At 31.5% G+C, this 24,062-nt stretch overlaps 1 protein-coding gene across 2 annotated transcripts in view; it reads right to left on the bottom strand.

Moving 5' to 3' along the window:
• Window positions 1-642: 642 nt before the first annotated feature.
• Window positions 643-24,062, bottom strand: part of LOC121185515 (H-2 class II histocompatibility antigen, A-U alpha chain-like) — a 39,455-nt gene continuing 16,035 nt past the window's right edge. Inside the window, exons 3-4 of one of the 2 annotated variants that reach the window (XM_041043727.1) lie at window positions 1,809-1,997; window positions 643-982 (exon numbers count right to left, since the gene is read on the bottom strand). In XM_041043727.1, coding sequence (XP_040899661.1) covers window positions 852-982; window positions 1,809-1,997 — 320 coding nt within the window. In that variant the 3' untranslated portion in view covers window positions 643-851. Of the gene's footprint in view, window positions 983-1,808; window positions 2,094-24,062 lie in introns of both variants that reach the window. The other variant, XM_041043726.1, reaches the window with a different exon arrangement.

Consider the following 24,062-nt stretch of genomic DNA (forward strand, 5'->3'; position numbering starts at 1 on the left):
GACATGACAAACATTATTTTCGGATCACTTATGTCAGGTAAACACTGCAGGAGCAGCGAATCACCCAAAAGCTTAGTCGGTGCAGTGATAATTGATGGTGACTTTGAATGCTCCACTGATCACACCAGCTGCTCTGATGAAGGGTTAACAAACACCCCAGCAAGAATGTGGTGGATTTGTTCTCTGTTATTTTAATTTGTGTCTTTTGTGTGTACTTTGAAATGCAATACCACAAACAGGAACAAACATTTTCAACTTCCTTTCCTTTGTCATGTGTGCATAGGCCACAAAGCCATTCCTGTGCTACCATATCACAAAAAATAGGAGAAGCCTCTGTGGTTTCTTATGATTTGTGTATGATTAGTGTCTATAATTTTCTTACATAAAATGAAAGAAAATGTGTTAATCTGAATGTGTAACTGGTCAATAATCTCGACACTTTTAAAGAGGCGACTGCATGCATTTTATTCATACAAATTTACAAATAGTATCTGCAACCTAAAGATCCCCTTTAGCTGTTTCTTTGTGCTAAGCTAAGCTAACTGTCTCCTTTCTGTCTATAGCCTTATATTTATTTCATAGACATGAGAGTGGCATCTACTCATCTGACCCTCCACAAGAAAGCAAATGCTGAACTATAGCTGTAACTGATGGGTTTTTATTTAGCACAGGTTTAGATTCAAAGCTGTTACAGAAATGGGGAAAAAAAAACAAAAAAAAAACAGACACAGACGATATATATAAACAGTGCAGGTGTAATAAAAAAATAAAACTCTCATACGGACAAAGAGGAATTTCACTCCAAAAGGAAGAAAAAAGACAATCACACATCTGATTTCTCTTGATGAGTGTTACGCCCAGCAAGACTTGTTGGCTTTCATTATAAACCAGAGTCCTGTGACAACTCCAATCAGCCCCAGGATCACACCACAAACACACACTGATGTCTCTGCAGTCTGGTGGTCTGTGTGCACTTCAACTTCTGTGGAAAACACACACACATATGCATACAGCATAAGAATATCAATGATATGAGTTTTTGAAAGGTCCTCAATCAATATTCTGATGATATTCAATGTTCAACAAAAGTCCTAAATTTCTATATATCACCTGAGTCTCCAGCCCTTTTTAAATTATTAACACATGCATAATTTCAATAAATTGCATGTATCTGATATATGGATCATATCTGTTAATTAAATAGACACATAGAAATAGACCCCTCAGATCACACCAGTCATATTGCTACAGTGTGTAGCTTCTGCTTACCAGAACTGAAAAACAATCCAGTTGTCAAATTTGTAAACATAATGGAAGGAAAAGACTTTGCTTCACATTCAATTTGAATCAGTTTTAAAAAGAAATAACAGGTGAAAGTGATGTCTTAGATTCAGAGATGCGATTATTGGTATGCTAAAGCACGCAGATGGCAGGGTCAGGATTTGGTGTCAACAGCATGAATATTTCAGCATGATAATGCACCATGTCACAAAGCAAAAGTCGCCTCAAATAGGAACAGCCATTATGGATAACTTATAGGGATCTACAATCAACTTCCCATCCAACTTAACCTATCCCAGAGTGGACTGAAAATTAAATTTAAAACTCTTAGGTTCAACTAATTCGAAATTGAAATAATTTATATATTTACGTGAAGCTAATGAGAAAAGATTGGTTGATTCCAATGAAATTATTGTATAACGTTTTACAGTGTATATTAACACATGCAGAATCTTCACTCTTTAGTTGAAAATGAAAAACATCCACTAATCAACTCATAGCTGGGATTCACATTATGACTGACCTACCCCAGAACCTGGTAAGAGGAGCCTGTAGGCTAGCATGATCCACACTGCAGGAGTAGATGTCATTCTCCTGTGGAGTGAATCTCAGGTAGGATGTGGTGCGAAAGCTGAAGTCGCTGTTGGAGTAGTACTGAGTCTGGCTGACCTCACTCTGGTCCACAAGATGTCCATTCCTGGTCCAGGTGATGTCGACTACAGGAGGATGGAAGTCGTTGACAAAGCAGATTAGGGTGTTGGGGACCCCAAGCTCCACGTCCTGCTTTGGGATGATCAGGGAGGTAGGACTGACTGGGTGGATGGTTGACAGACACAAACAGTTACATTATATGGCCAAATGTATGTGGACATCTCTATGTGATTGCTGAACAATACCTTGCTACAAAGTTATTCCAATTCATCACAAAGGTGCTGCTCCCCCACACCAAAGAGAGAATAAGATAATAACTTTTCTTTCTGGTCTTCACTTTGTGCACGGGGGAACAAACTGTTGCCACAAAGTGGGATTGATTGGAATACAATATTGTCTAAAATTACATGAGGCCAAACATTAAAAACAGCCTCAGACAAAAGTATGTGAACAGGGGTGTCCACATACATCATAGCCATAGAGTTCTGTTCAAACATCAGCACCCTTTGCAACTACTTTAATACTTTTGGACAGTTTTTACAAGTTCCTTCAGAGCCTTAACTGATCTCAGGGAGTGGGAAAACAACAATGTAAAAATAAATAAATAAATAAAATATGTCTACTGGTAAAAAAAAACGTTTAAATATCAATCATGGATGAATTCCATGTTTGATATTTAAACATATTTTGAGTCAGACTGCCAGAGACATACATACATCCCAGTGTCATGGAACGCATGCTAATTAATTGAAACTTCCCAGTGGAGAACTACACAATAAACCGTGACAGACACCTTAACCTGCACTGACAGTACAAGCATGATTATACACCCAGAGAGGTTAATTGCAGCGCACAGGGATTTTTCCCTGCTGGTACCAGTTCTTCTCTTAAGAATGCACACCAGAGCACTCTTCTCATTAACTTGTGTTTTAATAAGCCACTTACTGTTGCTCCCATTACACTATAGATGTTTGTTTGACTGAGGTTTTTCTTCTTGGGAGTAGGCTATTATGTTGGAAAGATGAAGCAGCAGCGTTCTTGGTTGTTTACTGATGTTTGCTGTGTTCTTCTCATTTAACAGCTTTTATTTACTTTTACTTAAATTAGGGATGCACCGATCCACATTTTTTAACTTCCGATCCAATCCGGATACCTGAATTTGGACCGATACTATTCCGATGCCAGAGCTGATTATTAGGGCCCGAGCACGAAATTCGTGCGAAGTCCTATTGTAACTGAAGGGATTATTATTATTCTCCTCTTTCATTTTTCTTCCGCCGCTTTGTCGGCTAATTTGACCCCCTGAACGTGCTCAAAAAATCACCAAACTTTGCCAAAAATTGTCCCCCGATGAAAATTCTTGTTTGACACTGTCTGTGCAACCGGGCACGGCCAAATGGCTCTGCAGCGCCCCCTAAAGTGTGAAAATATTCAGCGTAAGACCTACGGACCTGAAAATCAGTACACAGATGCATCACGTCGAGACAAGAAAGTCTCTTGGAGAAAAATTCCACGACGTACAGGAAGTCGGCCATTTTGGAAAGACTGCACCATTTTGCCTTTCGCACTTGCCGTACTTTGACAAACTCCTTTTGATCAAATTGCTCAGAAGGCATTAGGGACAAAAAGTTATCAAATGTTTTGATGTGGGTTACAGGGCCACCTAATGGCAGTGGTTCATTTTTTTCTTTAATTAACTTCTCCTAGGGAAATCATCAGATGGAGCTGAAAACTTGTCATGTTGCTCTTAAGACACTATTGTCCAAAAGTGATCAAAAGCTTTTCTCTATGTTACACGATGTGGACGGAGCACCACTGCAAACTCACCCTACAGTTTGTGAAAATGAAGATTTGGGGTTTTTCTCACTTATCATCCATTCTGACTTATATTCCACCTTAAAACCTATAATCCCCTACAAGTCTTGCCACAGGGCACGATTTTAGCACAATTGGGCGTGGTCACTTAGCTCAGCAATGCCCCCTGGAATGTGAGCTCAGCCCCCGTGAGGCCTACAGACATGAAATTTGGTGCACAGATAGATCTCTTTAATACAAGAAAAAAAGTCTATTGGAGGAAAATTCTACAACGTACAGGAAGTCCGCCATTTTGGAAAAATGCGGACTGGCCGTACTTTAACAAACTTGTCCTGGGGGATTGGTCCGATCGGGCTGAAATTTTGTCTGTAGACTATGACTATGACGTGTTTTATGACATTTTGAGGTAATTCTAAAATCCAACTTTTTTTGGCATATTTTGATGTCTTCGTATACTATGACGTGTTTTATGACATTTTGAGCCCATACTAAAGTATGACTTTTTTTGGCTGATTTTGACGCCTTACTATACTATGATGTTTTTTATGATTTCTTTGGCCGATTTTGAAGCCTTACTATATGTAATGTCAATTTATCATATAACCATATACTCTTTTATCAAGCATTCGTATATTCTTATAAACTCGTATATTCAGTTCATTTGTTATTGTTGACATGTTCAGCAAATGGGCTGGCGTTTTCCCCTCTTCCAAACAGGATGCTGGAGCTGTGGCTAAAGCACTACTAACTGAAATTATTCCTGGTTGGGGAATTCCTTCAGTCATCAGCAGTGACAATGGACCAGGTTTTGTCAACCAGGCCCTGAAAGAAGTGTCAGACTATCTTGGGTTTGACATACGTCATCATTGTTCATACCACAGAGTGCAGGTGCTTTTGAAAGAGAAAATGGCACCATTAAAGCAAAACTTGCTAAATGCTGTGATGAAACCGGTCTTTCATGGGTTAAAGCACTTCCACTGGTGCTGTTCCACATATGCACGCGATTCAGGAATAAACATTGCTTGAGTCCATTTGAAATCTTGTTTGGTAGACCCCCTCAGACAGGTGTAGGTCCAGTTAGACATCCTCCCCTTGCATGCGATGCATGTGATGATGCTATGTTGAAATACTGTGCCAATTTGTCTACAATCTTGTCAGCATTTCATTCACAGGTGAAAAGTGCCCTGCCATCTGCAGCCACAGCAGTCCTCCACAACTTACAGCCTGAAGATTGGGTTCTCATCAAAGATCACAGATGCGGTCACTGTAAACAAAGGCGATTCCAGGGCCCATTCCAGGTTCTGCTGGCCACTGAGACAGCTGTAAAGGTTGCAGAGAAGGCCACATGGGTACACGCCAGCCACTACAAACAGGTTCCTGAACCAAAGGCCAACAACCAGCCACCAGAGAATCAAAGCAAAGAAGGCAACATAAATTCTCTAGACCCAGAATAATGGTCTAGGGAAAATTGACTTATCCAGATGTTGAGGAAGACAACTGGGGTGCACGCCGTGCGCTGCCCCTAACCTGCAGCTGCGTTGGATTCATCTGCAATATAAGAGTGAGGGGTGAAAGAGCGCCCTCTTCCACCATGCCAAGCTCCAAGTGACTACAGAGTAAAGCTCTGTGTCACCAACAAGAGCAACAATGTAAGGTCTATTGATAGGTCAGTCACACACCAGATGGCCTCTCTGGCTGAGACTCGTCTTCTGTCAGATGTTGAAAACCCAACTGATTTCTTTACTAATTGGATTCCTCCTCTTTATGATGATGATGATGTTAATGCTGATGTTGAGGTTTTGAGTTTTTGTATCTTTCCCCAGCTTGCTATCAACCTAAGGATGGCTGTGTCCTACAAAAAACAGCGAAATGCATATTTTAACATTTATCAGCTAAAACCTAAACCCAAAGGAATGTAGTCACTGATGATATGATAAATCTGTATATACTTTGGTGTGGACATTTTATGGCCAAAGGGGGAATTGTAATGTCAATTTATCATATAACCATATACTTTTTTATCAAGCATTCATATATTCTTATCAACTGGTATATTCAATTCTGGGTGGAGTACATACAAAACGACCTGAAGTGGCCTAATGTACTTTGTTTACTGTACTTTGTGAAGACACCTGTTATGTCTCTGGTGCCTCCGAGCCCAACTTACACTTAATCTCTATTTTTTCACCTTCAGATTATTTTGTCTCCCTGCCATCCCTGCCATCCTGATATGTGAGAAACAGGCATAAGTACACTGGGAACTTGTAACCCAGGGTAAGACTTCTGTAGCATTTGGTGCTGCTTGAGGTCTGATCGTTCTACAAAAATTGAGTACTCTGTAAACCTTCTTTTGTAATAAAATATCAAAAGACAAGTACTGTCTAAAGAATTTTATTTCACTTCTCATCAGGAGGAAAGTATTTTTCCACCACACTATACTATGACGTTTTTTGGTATATTTTGAAGCCGTTTTAAAGTATGACTTTGAAGCCTTACTATACTATGACGTTTTTTATGACATTTTGAGGTGAAAAAAATCAGACTTTTTTTGTCCGATTTTGACGCCTTACTATACTATGAACATTTTTATGACTTTTGAAGGTCAAAAAAAAATTTCACTATTTTTGTCTGATTTTGAGGCCTTACTATACTATGATGTTTTTTATGACATTTTGAGGTCAAAAAAATGTTTGACTTTTTTTGTCCGATTTTGACGCCTTACTATACTATGACGTTTTTTATGACATTTTGACATCAAAAAAATTTTTGACTTTTTTTGTCCGATTTTGACGCCTTACTATACTATGACGTTTTTTATGACATTTTTAGGTAAAAAAAAATTGTGACTTTTTTTGTCCGATTTTGACGCCTTACTATACTATGACGTTTTTTATGACATTTTGAGGTCAAAAAAATGTTGACTTTTTTTGTCAGATTTTGACGCCTTACTATACTATGACGTTTTTTATGACATTATGAGGTGAAAAAAAAATTTGACTTTTTTTGTCCGATTTTGACGCCTTACTATACTATGACGTTTTTTATGACATTTTGACGTCAAAAAAAATTTTGACTTTTTTTGTCAGATTTTGACGCCTTACTATACTATGACGTTTTTTATTACATTTTGACGTCAAAAAAATTTTTGACTTTTTTTGTCCGATTTTGACGCCTTACTATTCTATGACGTTTTTTATGACATTTTGAGGTGAAAAAAAATTTTGACTTTTCTTGTCCGATTTTGACGCCTTACTATACTATGACGCTTTTTATGACATTTCGACGTCAAAAAATTTTTTGACTTTTTTTGGCCGATTTTGACGCCTTACTATACTATGACGTTTTTTATGACATTTTGAAGTGAAAAAAATTTTGACTTTTTTTGTCCGATTTTGACGCCTTACTATACTATGACGTTTTTTATGACATTTTGAGGTCAAAAAAAATGTTGACTTTTTTTTTCAGATTTTGACGCCTTACTATACTATGACGTTTTTTATGACATTTTGAGGTCAAAAATTTTTTTGACTTTTTTTGTCCGATTTTGACGCCTTACTATACTATGACGTTTTTTATGACATTTTGAGGTCAAAAAAAATTTTGACTTTTTTTTTCCGATTTTGACGCCTTACTATACTGACGTTTTTTATGACATTTTGAGGTGAAAAAATTTTTTGACTTTTTTTGGCATTTTTTGACGCCTTACTATACTATGACGTTTTTTATGACATTTTGAGGTCAAAAAATTTTTTGACTTTTTTTGGCCGATTTTGACGCCTTACTATACTATGACATTTTTTATGACATTTTGAGGTCAAAAAAAATTTTGACTTTTTTTTTTCGATTTTGACGCCTTACTATACTATGACGTTTTTTATGACATTTTGAGGTCAAAAATTTTTTTGACTTTTTTTGGCATTTTTTGACGCCTTACTATGCTATGACGTTTTTTATGACATTTTGAGGTGAAAAAAATTTTTGACTTTTTTTGGCCGATTTTGACGCCTTACTATACTATGACGTTTTTTTATGACATTTTGAGGTGAAAAAAAAATTTGACTCTTTTTGGCCGATTTTGACGCCTTACTATACTATGACGTTTTTTATGACATTTTGAGGTGAAAAAAAATTTTGACTTTTTTTGGTCAATTTTGACGCCTTACTATACTATGACGTTTTTCATGACATTTTGAGGTCAAAAAAAATTTTGACTTTTTTTGGCCGATTTTGACGCCTTACTATACTATGACGTTTTTTATGACATTTTGAGGTCAAAAAAATTTTTGACTTTTTTTGTCTGATTTTGACGCCTTACTATACTATGACGTTTTTCATGACATTTTGAGGTCAAAAAAAAATTTGACTTTTTTTGTCCGATTTTGACGCCTTACTCTACTATGACGTTTTTTATGACATTTTGAGGTCAAAAAAAAATTTGACTTTTTTTGTCCGATTTTTACGCCTTACTATACTATGACGTTTTTTATGACATTTTATGACATTTTGAGGTCAAAAAAATTTTTGACTTTTTTTGTCCGATTTTGACGCCTTACTATACTATGACGTTTTTTATGACATTTTGAGGTGAAAAAAATTTTTGATTTTTTTTGGCATTTTTTGACGCCTTACTATACTATGACATTTTTTATGACATTTTGAGGTCAAAAAAAATTTTGACTTTTTTTGGCATTTTTTGACGCCTTACTATTCTATCACGTTTTTTATGACATTTTGAGGTCAAAAAAAATTTTGACTTTTTTTGTCCGATTTTGACGCCTTACTATACTATGACGTTTTTTATGACATTTTGAGGTCAAAAAAAAATGTGACTTTTTTTGTCCGATTTTGACGCCTTACTATACTGACGTTTTTTATGACATTTTGAGGTGAAAAAATTTTTTGACTTTTTTTGGCATTTTTTGACGCCTTACTATACTATGACGTTTTTTATGACATTTTGAGGTCAAAAAAAATTTTGACTTTTTTTGGCCGATTTTGACGCCTTACTATACTATGACATTTTTTATGACATTTTGAGGTCAAAAAAAATTTTGACTTTTTTTTTTCGATTTTGACGCCTTACTATACTATGACGTTTTTTATGACATTTTGAGGTCAAAAAATTTTTTGACTTTTTTTGGCATTTTTTGACGCCTTACTATGCTATGACGTTTTTTATGACATTTTGAGGTGAAAAAAATTTTTGACTTTTTTTGGCCGATTTTGACGCCTTACTATACTATGACGTTTTTTTATGACATTTTGAGGTGAAAAAAAAATTTGACTCTTTTTGGCCGATTTTGACGCCTTACTATACTATGACGTTTTTCATGACATTTTGAGGTCAAAAAAAAATTTGACTTTTTTTGTCCGATTTTGACGCCTTACTCTACTATGACGTTTTTTATGACATTTTGAGGTCAAAAAAAAATTTGACTTTTTTTGTCCGATTTTTACGCCTTACTATACTATGACGTTTTTTATGACATTTTATGACATTTTGAGGTCAAAAAAATTTTTGACTTTTTTTGTCCGATTTTGACGCCTTACTATACTATGACGTTTTTTATGACATTTTGAGGTGAAAAAAATTTTTGATTTTTTTTGGCATTTTTTGACGCCTTACTATACTATGACATTTTTTATGACATTTTGAGGTCAAAAAAATTTTTGACTTTTTTTGGCATTTTTTGACGCCTTACTATTCTATCACGTTTTTTATGACATTTTGAGGTCAAAAAAAATTTTGACTTTTTTTGTCCGATTTTGACGCCTTACTATACAATGACGTTTTTTATGACATTTTGAGGTCAAAAAAAATTTTGACTTTTTTTTTCCAATTTTGACGCCTTACTATACTATGACGTTTTTTATGACATTTTTAGGTCAAAAAAAATTTTAACTTTTTTTAGCCGATTTTGACGCCTTACTATACTATGACGTTTTTTATGACATTTTTAGGTCAAAAAAATTTTTGACTTTTTTTAGCCGATTTTGACGCCTTACTATACTATGACGTTTTTTATGACATTTTGAGGTGAAAAAAATTTTTGACTTTTTTTGGCATTTTTTGACGCCTTACTATACTATGACGTTTTTTATGACATTTTGAGGTGAAAAAAATTTTTGACTTTTTTTGTCCGATTTTGACGCCTTACTATACTATGATGTTTTTTATGACATTTTGAGGTCAAAAAAAATTTTGACTTTTTTTGTCCGATTTTGACGCCTTACAATACTATGACGTTTTTCATGACATTTTGAGGTCAAAAAAAAATTTGACTTTTTTTGTCCGATTTTGACGCCTTACTCTACTATGACGTTTTTTATGACATTTTGAGGTCAAAAAAAAATTTGACTTTTTTTGTCCGATTTTTACGCCTTACTATACTATGACGTTTTTTATGACATTTTATGACATTTTGAGGTCAAAAAAATTTTTGACTTTTTTTGTCCGATTTTGACGCCTTACTATACTATGACGTTTTTTATGACATTTTGAGGTGAAAAAAATTTTTGATTTTTTTTGGCATTTTTTGACGCCTTACTATACTATGACATTTTTTATGACATTTTGAGGTCAAAAAAAATTTTGACTTTTTTTGGCATTTTTTGACGCCTTACTATTCTATCACGTTTTTTATGACATTTTGAGGTCAAAAAAAATTTTGACTTTTTTTGTCCGATTTTGACGCCTTACTATACTATGACGTTTTTTATGACATTTTGAGGTCAAAAAAAAATGTGACTTTTTTTGTCCGATTTTGACGCCTTACTATACTGACGTTTTTTATGACATTTTGAGGTGAAAAAATTTTTTGACTTTTTTTGGCCGATTTTGACGCCTTACTATACTATGACGTTTTTTATGACATTTTGAGGTCAAAAAATTTTTTGACTTTTTTTGGCCGATTTTGACGCCTTACTATACTATGACATTTTTTATGACATTTTGAGGTCAAAAAAAATTTTGACTTTTTTTTTTCGATTTTGACGCCTTACTATACTATGACGTTTTTTATGACATTTTGAGGTCAAAAAATTTTTTGACTTTTTTTGGCATTTTTTGACGCCTTACTATGCTATGACGTTTTTTATGACATTTTGAGGTGAAAAAAATTTTTGACTTTTTTTGGCCGATTTTGACGCCTTACTATACTATGACGTTTTTTTATGACATTTTGAGGTGAAAAAAAATTTTGACTCTTTTTGGCCGATTTTGACGCCTTACTATACTATGACGTTTTTCATGACATTTTGAGGTCAAAAAAAAATTTGACTTTTTTTGTCCGATTTTGACGCCTTACTCTACTATGACGTTTTTTATGACATTTTGAGGTCAAAAAAAAATTTGACTTTTTTTGTCCGATTTTTACGCCTTACTATACTATGACGTTTTTTATGACATTTTATGACATTTTGAGGTCAAAAAAATTTTTGACTTTTTTTGTCCGATTTTGACGCCTTACTATACTATGACGTTTTTTATGACATTTTGAGGTGAAAAAAATTTTTGATTTTTTTTGGCATTTTTTGACGCCTTACTATACTATGACATTTTTTATGACATTTTGAGGTCAAAAAAATTTTTGACTTTTTTTGGCATTTTTTGACGCCTTACTATTCTATCACGTTTTTTATGACATTTTGAGGTCAAAAAAAATTTTGACTTTTTTTGTCCGATTTTGACGCCTTACTATACAATGACGTTTTTTATGACATTTTGAGGTCAAAAAAAATTTTGACTTTTTTTTTCCAATTTTGACGCCTTACTATACTATGACGTTTTTTATGACATTTTTAGGTCAAAAAAAATTTTAACTTTTTTTAGCCGATTTTGACGCCTTACTATACTATGACGTTTTTTATGACATTTTTAGGTCAAAAAAATTTTTGACTTTTTTTAGCCGATTTTGACGCCTTACTATACTATGACGTTTTTTATGACATTTTGAGGTGAAAAAAATTTTTGACTTTTTTTGGCATTTTTTGACGCCTTACTATACTATGACGTTTTTTATGACATTTTGAGGTGAAAAAATTTTTTGACTTTTTTTGTCCGATTTTGACGCCTTACTATACTATGACGTTTTTTATGACATTTTGAGGTCAAAAAAAATTTTGACTTTTTTTGTCCGATTTTGACGCCTTACAATACTATGACGTTTTTCATGACATTTTGAGGTCAAAAAAAAATTTGACTTTTTTTGTCCGATTTTGACGCCTTACTCTACTATGACGTTTTTTATGACATTTTGAGGTCAAAAAAAAATTTGACTTTTTTTGGCCGATTTTTACGCCTTACTATACTATGACGTTTTTTATGACATTTTGAGGTCAAAGAAATTTTTGACTTTTTTTGTCCGATTTTGACGCCTTACTATACTATGACGTTTTTTATGACATTTTGAGGTCAAAAAATTTTTTGACTTTTTTTGTCCGATTTTGACGCCTTACTATACTATGACGTTTTTTATGACATTTTGAGGTCAAAAAATTTTTTGACTTTTTTTGTCCGATTTTGACGCCTTACTATACTATGACGTTTTTTATGACATTTTGAGGTCAAAAAAAATTTTGACTTTTTTTGGCCGATTTTTACGCCTTACTATACTATGACGTTTTTTATGACATTTTATGACATTTTGAGGTCAAAAAATTTTTTGACTTTTTTTGTCCGATTTTGACGCCTTACTATACTATGACGTTTTTTATGACATTTTGAGGTGAAAAAAAATTTGACTTTTTTTGTCCAATTTTGACACCTTACAATACTATGACGTTTTTCATGACATTTTGAGGTCAAAAAAAAATTTGACTTTTTTTGTCCGATTTTGACGCCTTACTATACTGACGTTTTTTATGACATTTTGAGGTCAAAAAAATTTTTGACTTTTTTTGTCCGATTTTGACGCCTTACTATACTATGACGTTTTTTATGACATTTTATGACATTTTGAGGTCAAAAAAATTTTTGACTTTTTTTGTCCGATTTTGACGCCTTACTATACTATGACGTTTTTTATGAAATTTTGAGGTCAAAAAAATTTTTGACTTTTTTTAGCCGATTTTGACGCCTTACTATACTATGACGTTTTTCATGACATTTTGAGGTCAAAAAATTTTTTGACTTTTTTTGTCCGATTTTGACGCCTTACTATACTATGACGTTTTTTATGACATTTTGAGGTCAAAAAAATTTTTGACTTTTTTTGTCCGATTTTGACGCCTTACTATACTAGGACGTTTTTTATGACATTTTGAGGTCAAAAAAAATTTTGACTTTTTTTTGTCCGATTTTGACGCCTTACTATACTATGACGTCTTTTATGACATTTTGAGGTGAAAAAAAAATTTGACTTTTTTTTCCCGATTTTGACGCCTTACTATACTATGACATTTTTTATGACATTTTGAGGTCAAAAAATTTTTTGACTTTTTTTTGTCCGATTTTGACGCCTTACTATACTATGACGTCTTTTATGACATTTTGAGGTGAAAAAAAAATTTGACTTTTTTTTCCCGATTTTGACGCCTTACTATACTATGATGTTTTTCATGACATTTTGAGGTCAAAAAAAAATTTGACTTTTTTTGTCCGATTTTGACGCCTTACTATACTATGACGTTTTTTATGACATTTTGAGGTCAAAAAAAAATGTGACTTTTTTTGTCCGATTTTGACGCCTTACTATACTATGACGTCTTTTATGACATTTTGAGGTGAAAAAAAAATTTGACTTTTTTTTCCCGATTTTGACGCCTTACTATACTATGACATTTTTTATGACATTTTGAGGTGAAAAAAAATTTTGACTTTTTTTGGCATTTTTTGACGCCTTACTATACTATGATGTTTTTTATGACATTTTGAGGTCAAAACATTTTTTGACTATTTTTTGTCCGATTTTGACGCCTTACTATACTATGACGTCTTTTATGACATTTTGACATCAAAAAAAATTTTGACTTTTTTTGTCCGATTTTGACGCCTTACTATACTATGACGTTTTTTATGACATTTTGACGTCAAAAAAATTTTTGACTTTTTTTGTCCGATTTTGACGCCTTACAATACTATGACGTTTTTTATGACATTTTGAGGTGAAAAAAAATTTTGACTTTTTTTGTCCGATTTTGATGCCTTACTATACTATGACGTTTTTTATGACATTTTTAGGTCAAATAATTTTTTGACTTTTTTTAGCCGATTTTGACGCCTTACTATACTATGACGTTTTTTATGACATTTTGAGGTGAAAAAAAATTTTGACTTTTTTTTCCCGATTTTGACGCCTTACTATACTATGACGTTTTTTATGACATTTTGAGGTGAAAAAAAATTTTGACTTTTTTTGGCATTTTTTGACGCCTTACTATACTATGATGTTTTTTATGACATTTTGAGGTCAAAACATTTTTTGACTATTTTTTGTCCAATTTTGACGCCTTACTATACTATGACGTCTTTTATGACATTTTGACATCAAAAAAAATTTTGACTTTTTTTGTCCGATTTTGACGCCTTACTATACTATGACGTTTTTTATGACATTTTGACGTCAAAAAAATTTTTGACTTTTTTTGTCCGATTTTGACGCCTTACAATACTATGACGTTTTTTATGACATTTTGAGGTGAAAAAAAAATTTGACTTTTTTTATCCAATTTTGACGCCTTACTATACTATGACGTTTTTCATGACATTTTGAGGTCAAAAAAAAATTTGACTTTTTTTGTCCGATTTTGACGCCTTACTCTACTATGACGTTTTTTATGACATTTTGAGGTCAAAAAAAATTTTGACTTTTTTTGGCCGATTTTTACGCCTTACTATACTATGACGTTTTTTATGACATTTTATGACATTTTGAGGTCAAAGAAATTTTTGACTTTTTTTGTCCGATTTTGACGCCTTACTATACTATGACGTTTTTTATGACATTTTGAGGTCAAAAAATTTTTTGACTTTTTTTGTCCGATTTTGACGCCTTACTATACTATGACGTTTTTTATGACATTTTGAGGTCAAAAAATTTTTTGACTTTTTTTGGCCGATTTTTACGCCTTACTATACTATGACGTTTTTTATGACATTTTATGACATTTTGATGTTAAAAAATTTTTTGACTTTTTTTGTCCGATTTTGACGCCTTACTATACTATGACGTTTTTTATGACATTTTGAGGTCAAAAAAATTTTTGACTCTTTTTGGCCGAAAAAAACGCCTTACTATACTATGACGTTTTTTATGACATTTTGAGGTGAAAAAAAATTTTGACTTTTTTTGGCATTTTTTGACGCCTTACTATACTATGACGTTTTTTATGACATTTTGAGGTGAAAAAAAATTTTGACTTTTTTTTTCCGATTTTGACGCCTTACTATACTATGACGTTTTTTATGACATTTTGAGGTGAAAAAAAATTTTGACTTTTTTTGGCATTTTTTGACGCCTTACTATACTATGACGTTTTTTATGACATTTTGAGGTGAAAAAAAAATTTGACTTTTTTTGTTCAATTTTGACGTCTTACTATACTATGACGTTTTTCATGACATTTTGAGGTCAAAAAAAATTTTGACTTTTTTTGTCCGATTTTGACGCCTTACTATACTATGACGTTTTTTATGACATTTTGAGGTGAAAAAAAAATTTGACTTTTTTTGTCCAATTTTGACGCCTTACAATACTATGACGTTTTTCATGACATTTTGAGGTCAAAAAAAAATTTGACTTTTTTTGTCCGATTTTGACGCCTTACTATACTGACGTTTTTTATGACATTTTGAGGTCAAAAAATTTTTTGACTTTTTTTGTCCGATTTTGACGCCTTACTATACTATGACGTTTTTTATGACATTTTATGACATTTTGAGGTCAAAAAAATTTTTGACTTTTTTTTCCGATTTTGACGCCTTGCTACACTATGACGTTTTTTATGACATTTTGGGGTGAAAAAATTTTTTGACTTTTTTTGTCCGATTTTGACGCCTTACTATACTATGACGTTTTTTATGACATTTTGAGGTCAAAAAAAATTTTGACTTTTTTTGTCCGATTTTGACGCCTTACTATACTGACGTTTTTTATGACATTTTGAGGTCAAAAAAATTTTTGACTTTTTTTGTCCGATTTTGACGCCTTACAATACTATGACGTTTTTTATGACATTTTGAGGTCAAAAAAAATTTTGACTTTTTTTATCCGATTTTGACACCTTACTATACTATGACGTTTTTTATGACATTTTGAGGTGAAAAAAATTTTTGACTTTTTTTTTCCGATTTTGACGCCTTGCTATACTATGACGTTTTTTATGACATTTTGAGGTCAAAAAAATTTTTGACTTTTTTTGTCCGATTTTGACGCCTTACTATACTATGACGTTTTTCATGACATTTTGAGGTGAAAAAAAAATTTGACTTTTTTTTCCCGATTTTGACGCCTTACTATACTATGACGTTTTTTATGACATTTTGAGGTCAAAAAAAATTTTGACTTTTTTTGTTCGATTTTGACGCCTTACTATACTAGGACGTTTTTTATGACATTTTGAGGTCAAAAAAAATTTTTGACTTTTTTTGGCCGAAAAAAAAACGCCTTACTATACTATGACGTTTTTTATAACATTTTGAGGTCAAAAAAATTTTTCACTTTTTTTGGCCGAAAAAAAAGCCTTACTATACTATGACGTTTTTTATGACATTTTGAGGTGAAAAAATTTTTTGACTTTTTTTGTCCGATTTTGACGCCTTACTATACTATGACGTTTTTCATGACATTTTGAGGTGAAAAGAAATTTTGACTTTTTTTGGCATTTTTTGACGCCTTACTATACTATGACATTTTTTATGACATTTTGACGTCATAAAAAATTTTGACTTTTTTTGGCATTTTTTGACGCCTTACTATTCTATCACGTTTTTTATGACATTTTGAGGTGAAAAAAAAATTTGACTTTTTTTTCCGATTTTGACGCCTTGCTATACTATGACGTTTTTTATGACATTTTGGGGTGAAAAAATTTTTTGACTTTTTTTGTCCGATTTTGACGCCTTACTATACTATGACGTTTTTTATGACATTTTGAGGTGAAAAAAAATTTTGACTTTTTTTGTCCGATTTTGACGCCTTACTATACTATGACGTTTTTTATGACATTTTGAGGTCAAAAAAAATTTTGACTTTTTTTGTCCGATTTTGACGCCTTACTATACTATGACGTTTTTTATGACATTTTGAGGTGAAAAAAATTTTTGACTTTTTTTGGCATTTTTTGACGCCTTACTATACTATGACGTTTTTTATGACATTTTGAGGTCAAAAATTTTTTTGACTTTTTTTGGCCGATTTTGACGCCTTACTATACTATGACATTTTTTATGACATTTTGAGGTCAAAAAAAATTTTGACTTTTTTTCTTCGATTTTGACGCCTTACTATACTATGACGTCTTTTATGACATTTTGACATCAAAAAAAAATTTTGACTTTTTTTGGCCGATTTTGACGCCTTACTATACTATGACGTTTTTAATGACATTTTGAAGTGAAAAAAATTTTTGACTTTTTTTGGCATTTTTTGACGCCTTACTATACTATGACGTTTTTTATGACATTTTGAGGTGAAAAAAAAATTTGACTTTTTTTTCCCGATTTTGACGCCTTACTATACTATGACGTTTTTAATGACATTTTGAAGTGAAAAAAAATTTTGACTGCTTTTGGCATTTTTTGACGCCTTACTATACTATGACGTTTTTTATGACATTTTGAGGTCAAAAAAATTTTTGACTCTTTTTGGCCGAAAAAAACGCCTTACTATACTATGACGTTTTTTATGACATTTTGAGGTCAAAAAAATTTTTGACTTTTTTCGGCCGAAAAAAACGCCTTACTATACTATGACGTTTTTTATGACATTTTGAGGTCAAAAAAAATTTTGACTTTTTTTATCCGATTTTGACGCCTTACTATACTATGACGTTTTTTATGACATTTTGAGGTCAAAAAAATTTTTGACTTTTTTTTCCCGATTTTGACGCCTTACAATACTATGACGTTTTTTATGACATTTTATGACATTTTGAGGTCAAAAAAATTTTTGACTTTTTTTGTCCGATTTTTACGCCTTACTATACTATGACGTTTTTTATGACATTTTGAGGTCAAAAAAAATTTTGTCTTTTTTTGGCATTTTTTGACGCCTTACTATTCTATCACGTTTTTTATGACATTTTGAGGTCAAAAAAATTTTTGACTTTTTTTGTCTGATTTTGACGCCTTACTATACTATGACGTTTTTAATGACATTTTGAAGTGAAAAAATTTTTTGACTTTTTTTGTCCGATTTTGACGCCTTACTATACTATGACGTTTTTTATGACATTCCGACGTCAAAAATTTTTTTGACTTTTTTTGGCCGATTTTGACGCCTTACTATACTATGACATTTTTTATGACATTTTGAGGTGAAAAAAAAATTTGACTTTTTTTGTCCGATTTTGACGCCTTACTATACTATGACGTTTTTTATGACATTTTGAGGTCAGAAAAAATTTTGACTTTTTTTGTCCGATTTTGACGCCTTACTATACTATGACGTTTTTTATGACATTTTGAGGTGAAAAAAATTTTTGACTTTTTTTGGCATTTTTTGACGCCTTACTATACTATGACGTTTTTTATGACATTTTGAGGTAAAAAAATTTTTTGACTTTTTTTGGCATTTTTTGACGCCTTACTATAGGCCTACTATGACGTTTTTTATGACATTTTGAGGTAAAAAAAATTTTTGACTTTTTTTGTCCGATTTTGACGCCTTACTATACTATGACGTTTTTCATGACATTTTGAGGTCAAAAAATTTTTTGACTTTTTTTGTCCGATTTTGACGCCTTACTATACTATGACGTTTTTTATGACATTTTGAGGTCAAAAAAATTTTTGACTTTTTTTGTCCGATTTTGACGCCTTACTATACTAGGACGTTTTTTATGACATTTTGAGGTCAAAAAAAATTTTGACTTTTTTTTGTCCGATTTTGACGCCTTACTATACTATGACGTCTTTTATGACATTTTGAGGTGAAAAAAAAATTTGACTTTTTTTTCCCGATTTTGACGCCTTACTATACTATGACATTTTTTATGACATTTTGAGGTCAAAAAATTTTTTGACTTTTTTTTGTCCGATTTTGACGCCTTACTATACTATGACGTCTTTTATGACATTTTGAGGTGAAAAAAAAATTTGACTTTTTTTTCCCGATTTTGACGCCTTACTATACTATGATGTTTTTCATGACATTTTGAGGTCAAAAAAAAATTTGACTTTTTTTGTCCGATTTTGACGCCTTACTATACTATGACGTTTTTTATGACATTTTGAGGTCAAAAAAAAATGTGACTTTTTTTGTCCGATTTTGACGCCTTACTATACTATGACGTCTTTTATGACATTTTGAGGTGAAAAAAAAATTTGACTTTTTTTTCCCGATTTTGACGCCTTACTATACTATGACATTTTTTATGACATTTTGAGGTGAAAAAAAATTTTGACTTTTTTTGGCATTTTTTGACGCCTTACTATACTATGATGTTTTTTATGACATTTTGAGGTCAAAACATTTTTTGACTATTTTTTGTCCGATTTTGACGCCTTACTATACTATGACGTCTTTTATGACATTTTGACATCAAAAAAAATTTTGACTTTTTTTGTCCGATTTTGACGCCTTACTATACTATGACGTTTTTTATGACATTTTGACGTCAAAAAAATTTTTGACTTTTTTTGTCCGATTTTGACGCCTTACAATACTATGACGTTTTTTATGACATTTTGAGGTGAAAAAAAATTTTGACTTTTTTTGTCCGATTTTGATGCCTTACTATACTATGACGTTTTTTATGACATTTTTAGGTCAAATAATTTTTTGACTTTTTTTAGCCGATTTTGACGCCTTACTATACTATGACGTTTTTTATGACATTTTGAGGTGAAAAAAAATTTTGACTTTTTTTTCCCGATTTTGACGCCTTACTATACTATGACGTTTTTTATGACATTTTGAGGTGAAAAAAAATTTTGACTTTTTTTGGCATTTTTTGACGCCTTACTATACTATGATGTTTTTTATGACATTTTGAGGTCAAAACATTTTTTGACTATTTTTTGTCCAATTTTGACGCCTTACTATACTATGACGTCTTTTATGACATTTTGACATCAAAAAAAATTTTGACTTTTTTTGTCCGATTTTGACGCCTTACTATACTATGACGTTTTTTATGACATTTTGACGTCAAAAAAATTTTTGACTTTTTTTGTCCGATTTTGACGCCTTACAATACTATGACGTTTTTTATGACATTTTGAGGTGAAAAAAAAATTTGACTTTTTTTATCCAATTTTGACGCCTTACTATACTATGACGTTTTTCATGACATTTTGAGGTCAAAAAAAAATTTGACTTTTTTTGTCCGATTTTGACGCCTTACTCTACTATGACGTTTTTTATGACATTTTGAGGTCAAAAAAAATTTTGACTTTTTTTGGCCGATTTTTACGCCTTACTATACTATGACGTTTTTTATGACATTTTATGACATTTTGAGGTCAAAGAAATTTTTGACTTTTTTTGTCCGATTTTGACGCCTTACTATACTATGACGTTTTTTATGACATTTTGAGGTCAAAAAATTTTTTGACTTTTTTTGTCCGATTTTGACGCCTTACTATACTATGACGTTTTTTATGACATTTTGAGGTCAAAAAATTTTTTGACTTTTTTTGGCCGATTTTTACGCCTTACTATACTATGACGTTTTTTATGACATTTTATGACATTTTGATGTTAAAAAATTTTTTGACTTTTTTTGTCCGATTTTGACGCCTTACTATACTATGACGTTTTTTATGACATTTTGAGGTCAAAAAAATTTTTGACTCTTTTTGGCCGAAAAAAACGCCTTACTATACTATGACGTTTTTTATGACATTTTGAGGTGAAAAAAAATTTTGACTTTTTTTGGCATTTTTTGACGCCTTACTATACTATGACGTTTTTTATGACATTTTGAGGTGAAAAAAAATTTTGACTTTTTTTTTCCGATTTTGACGCCTTACTATACTATGACGTTTTTTATGACATTTTGAGGTGAAAAAAAATTTTGACTTTTTTTGGCATTTTTTGACGCCTTACTATACTATGACGTTTTTTATGACATTTTGAGGTGAAAAAAAAATTTGACTTTTTTTGTTCAATTTTGACGTCTTACTATACTATGACGTTTTTCATGACATTTTGAGGTCAAAAAAAATTTTGACTTTTTTTGTCCGATTTTGACGCCTTACTATACTATGACGTTTTTTATGACATTTTGAGGTGAAAAAAAAATTTGACTTTTTTTGTCCAATTTTGACGCCTTACAATACTATGACGTTTTTCATGACATTTTGAGGTCAAAAAAAAATTTGACTTTTTTTGTCCGATTTTGACGCCTTACTATACTGACGTTTTTTATGACATTTTGAGGTCAAAAAATTTTTTGACTTTTTTTGTCCGATTTTGACGCCTTACTATACTATGACGTTTTTTATGACATTTTATGACATTTTGAGGTCAAAAAAATTTTTGACTTTTTTTTCCGATTTTGACGCCTTGCTACACTATGACGTTTTTTATGACATTTTGGGGTGAAAAAATTTTTTGACTTTTTTTGTCCGATTTTGACGCCTTACTATACTATGACGTTTTTTATGACATTTTGAGGTCAAAAAAAATTTTGACTTTTTTTGTCCGATTTTGACGCCTTACTATACTGACGTTTTTTATGACATTTTGAGGTCAAAAAAATTTTTGACTTTTTTTGTCCGATTTTGACGCCTTACAATACTATGACGTTTTTTATGACATTTTGAGGTCAAAAAAAATTTTGACTTTTTTTATCCGATTTTGACACCTTACTATACTATGACGTTTTTTATGACATTTTGAGGTGAAAAAAATTTTTGACTTTTTTTTTCCGATTTTGACGCCTTGCTATACTATGACGTTTTTTATGACATTTTGAGGTCAAAAAAATTTTTGACTTTTTTTGTCCGATTTTGACGCCTTACTATACTATGACGTTTTTCATGACATTTTGAGGTGAAAAAAAAATTTGACTTTTTTTTCCCGATTTTGACGCCTTACTATACTATGACGTTTTTTATGACATTTTGAGGTCAAAAAAAATTTTGACTTTTTTTGTTCGATTTTGACGCCTTACTATACTAGGACGTTTTTTATGACATTTTGAGGTCAAAAAAAATTTTTGACTTTTTTTGGCCGAAAAAAAACGCCTTACTATACTATGACGTTTTTTATAACATTTTGAGGTCAAAAAAATTTTTCACTTTTTTTGGCCGAAAAAAAAGCCTTACTATACTATGACGTTTTTTATGACATTTTGAGGTGAAAAAATTTTTTGACTTTTTTTGTCCGATTTTGACGCCTTACTATACTATGACGTTTTTCATGACATTTTGAGGTGAAAAGAAATTTTGACTTTTTTTGGCATTTTTTGACGCCTTACTATACTATGACATTTTTTATGACATTTTGACGTCATAAAAAATTTTGACTTTTTTTGGCATTTTTTGACGCCTTACTATTCTATCACGTTTTTTATGACATTTTGAGGTGAAAAAAAAATTTGACTTTTTTTTCCGATTTTGACGCCTTGCTATACTATGACGTTTTTTATGACATTTTGGGGTGAAAAAATTTTTTGACTTTTTTTGTCCGATTTTGACGCCTTACTATACTATGACGTTTTTTATGACATTTTGAGGTGAAAAAAAATTTTGACTTTTTTTGTCCGATTTTGACGCCTTACTATACTATGACGTTTTTTATGACATTTTGAGGTCAAAAAAAATTTTGACTTTTTTTGTCCGATTTTGACGCCTTACTATACTATGACGTTTTTTATGACATTTTGAGGTGAAAAAAATTTTTGACTTTTTTTGGCATTTTTTGACGCCTTACTATACTATGACGTTTTTTATGACATTTTGAGGTCAAAAATTTTTTTGACTTTTTTTGGCCGATTTTGACGCCTTACTATACTATGACATTTTTTATGACATTTTGAGGTCAAAAAAAATTTTGACTTTTTTTCTTCGATTTTGACGCCTTACTATACTATGACGTCTTTTATGACATTTTGACATCAAAAAAAAATTTTGACTTTTTTTGGCCGATTTTGACGCCTTACTATACTATGACGTTTTTAATGACATTTTGAAGTGAAAAAAATTTTTGACTTTTTTTGGCATTTTTTGACGCCTTACTATACTATGACGTTTTTTATGACATTTTGAGGTGAAAAAAAAATTTGACTTTTTTTTCCCGATTTTGACGCCTTACTATACTATGACGTTTTTAATGACATTTTGAAGTGAAAAAAAATTTTGACTGCTTTTGGCATTTTTTGACGCCTTACTATACTATGACGTTTTTTATGACATTTTGAGGTCAAAAAAATTTTTGACTCTTTTTGGCCGAAAAAAACGCCTTACTATACTATGACGTTTTTTATGACATTTTGAGGTCAAAAAAATTTTTGACTTTTTTCGGCCGAAAAAAACGCCTTACTATACTATGACGTTTTTTATGACATTTTGAGGTCAAAAAAAATTTTGACTTTTTTTATCCGATTTTGACGCCTTACTATACTATGACGTTTTTTATGACATTTTGAGGTCAAAAAAATTTTTGACTTTTTTTTCCCGATTTTGACGCCTTACAATACTATGACGTTTTTTATGACATTTTATGACATTTTGAGGTCAAAAAAATTTTTGACTTTTTTTGTCCGATTTTTACGCCTTACTATACTATGACGTTTTTTATGACATTTTGAGGTCAAAAAAAATTTTGTCTTTTTTTGGCATTTTTTGACGCCTTACTATTCTATCACGTTTTTTATGACATTTTGAGGTCAAAAAAATTTTTGACTTTTTTTGTCTGATTTTGACGCCTTACTATACTATGACGTTTTTAATGACATTTTGAAGTGAAAAAATTTTTTGACTTTTTTTGTCCGATTTTGACGCCTTACTATACTATGACGTTTTTTATGACATTCCGACGTCAAAAATTTTTTTGACTTTTTTTGGCCGATTTTGACGCCTTACTATACTATGACATTTTTTATGACATTTTGAGGTGAAAAAAAAATTTGACTTTTTTTGTCCGATTTTGACGCCTTACTATACTATGACGTTTTTTATGACATTTTGAGGTCAGAAAAAATTTTGA

This window comes from Toxotes jaculatrix, chromosome 8 (assembly GCF_017976425.1).
Source record: "Toxotes jaculatrix isolate fToxJac2 chromosome 8, fToxJac2.pri, whole genome shotgun sequence".
Taxonomy (NCBI): domain Eukaryota; kingdom Metazoa; phylum Chordata; class Actinopteri; family Toxotidae; genus Toxotes; species Toxotes jaculatrix.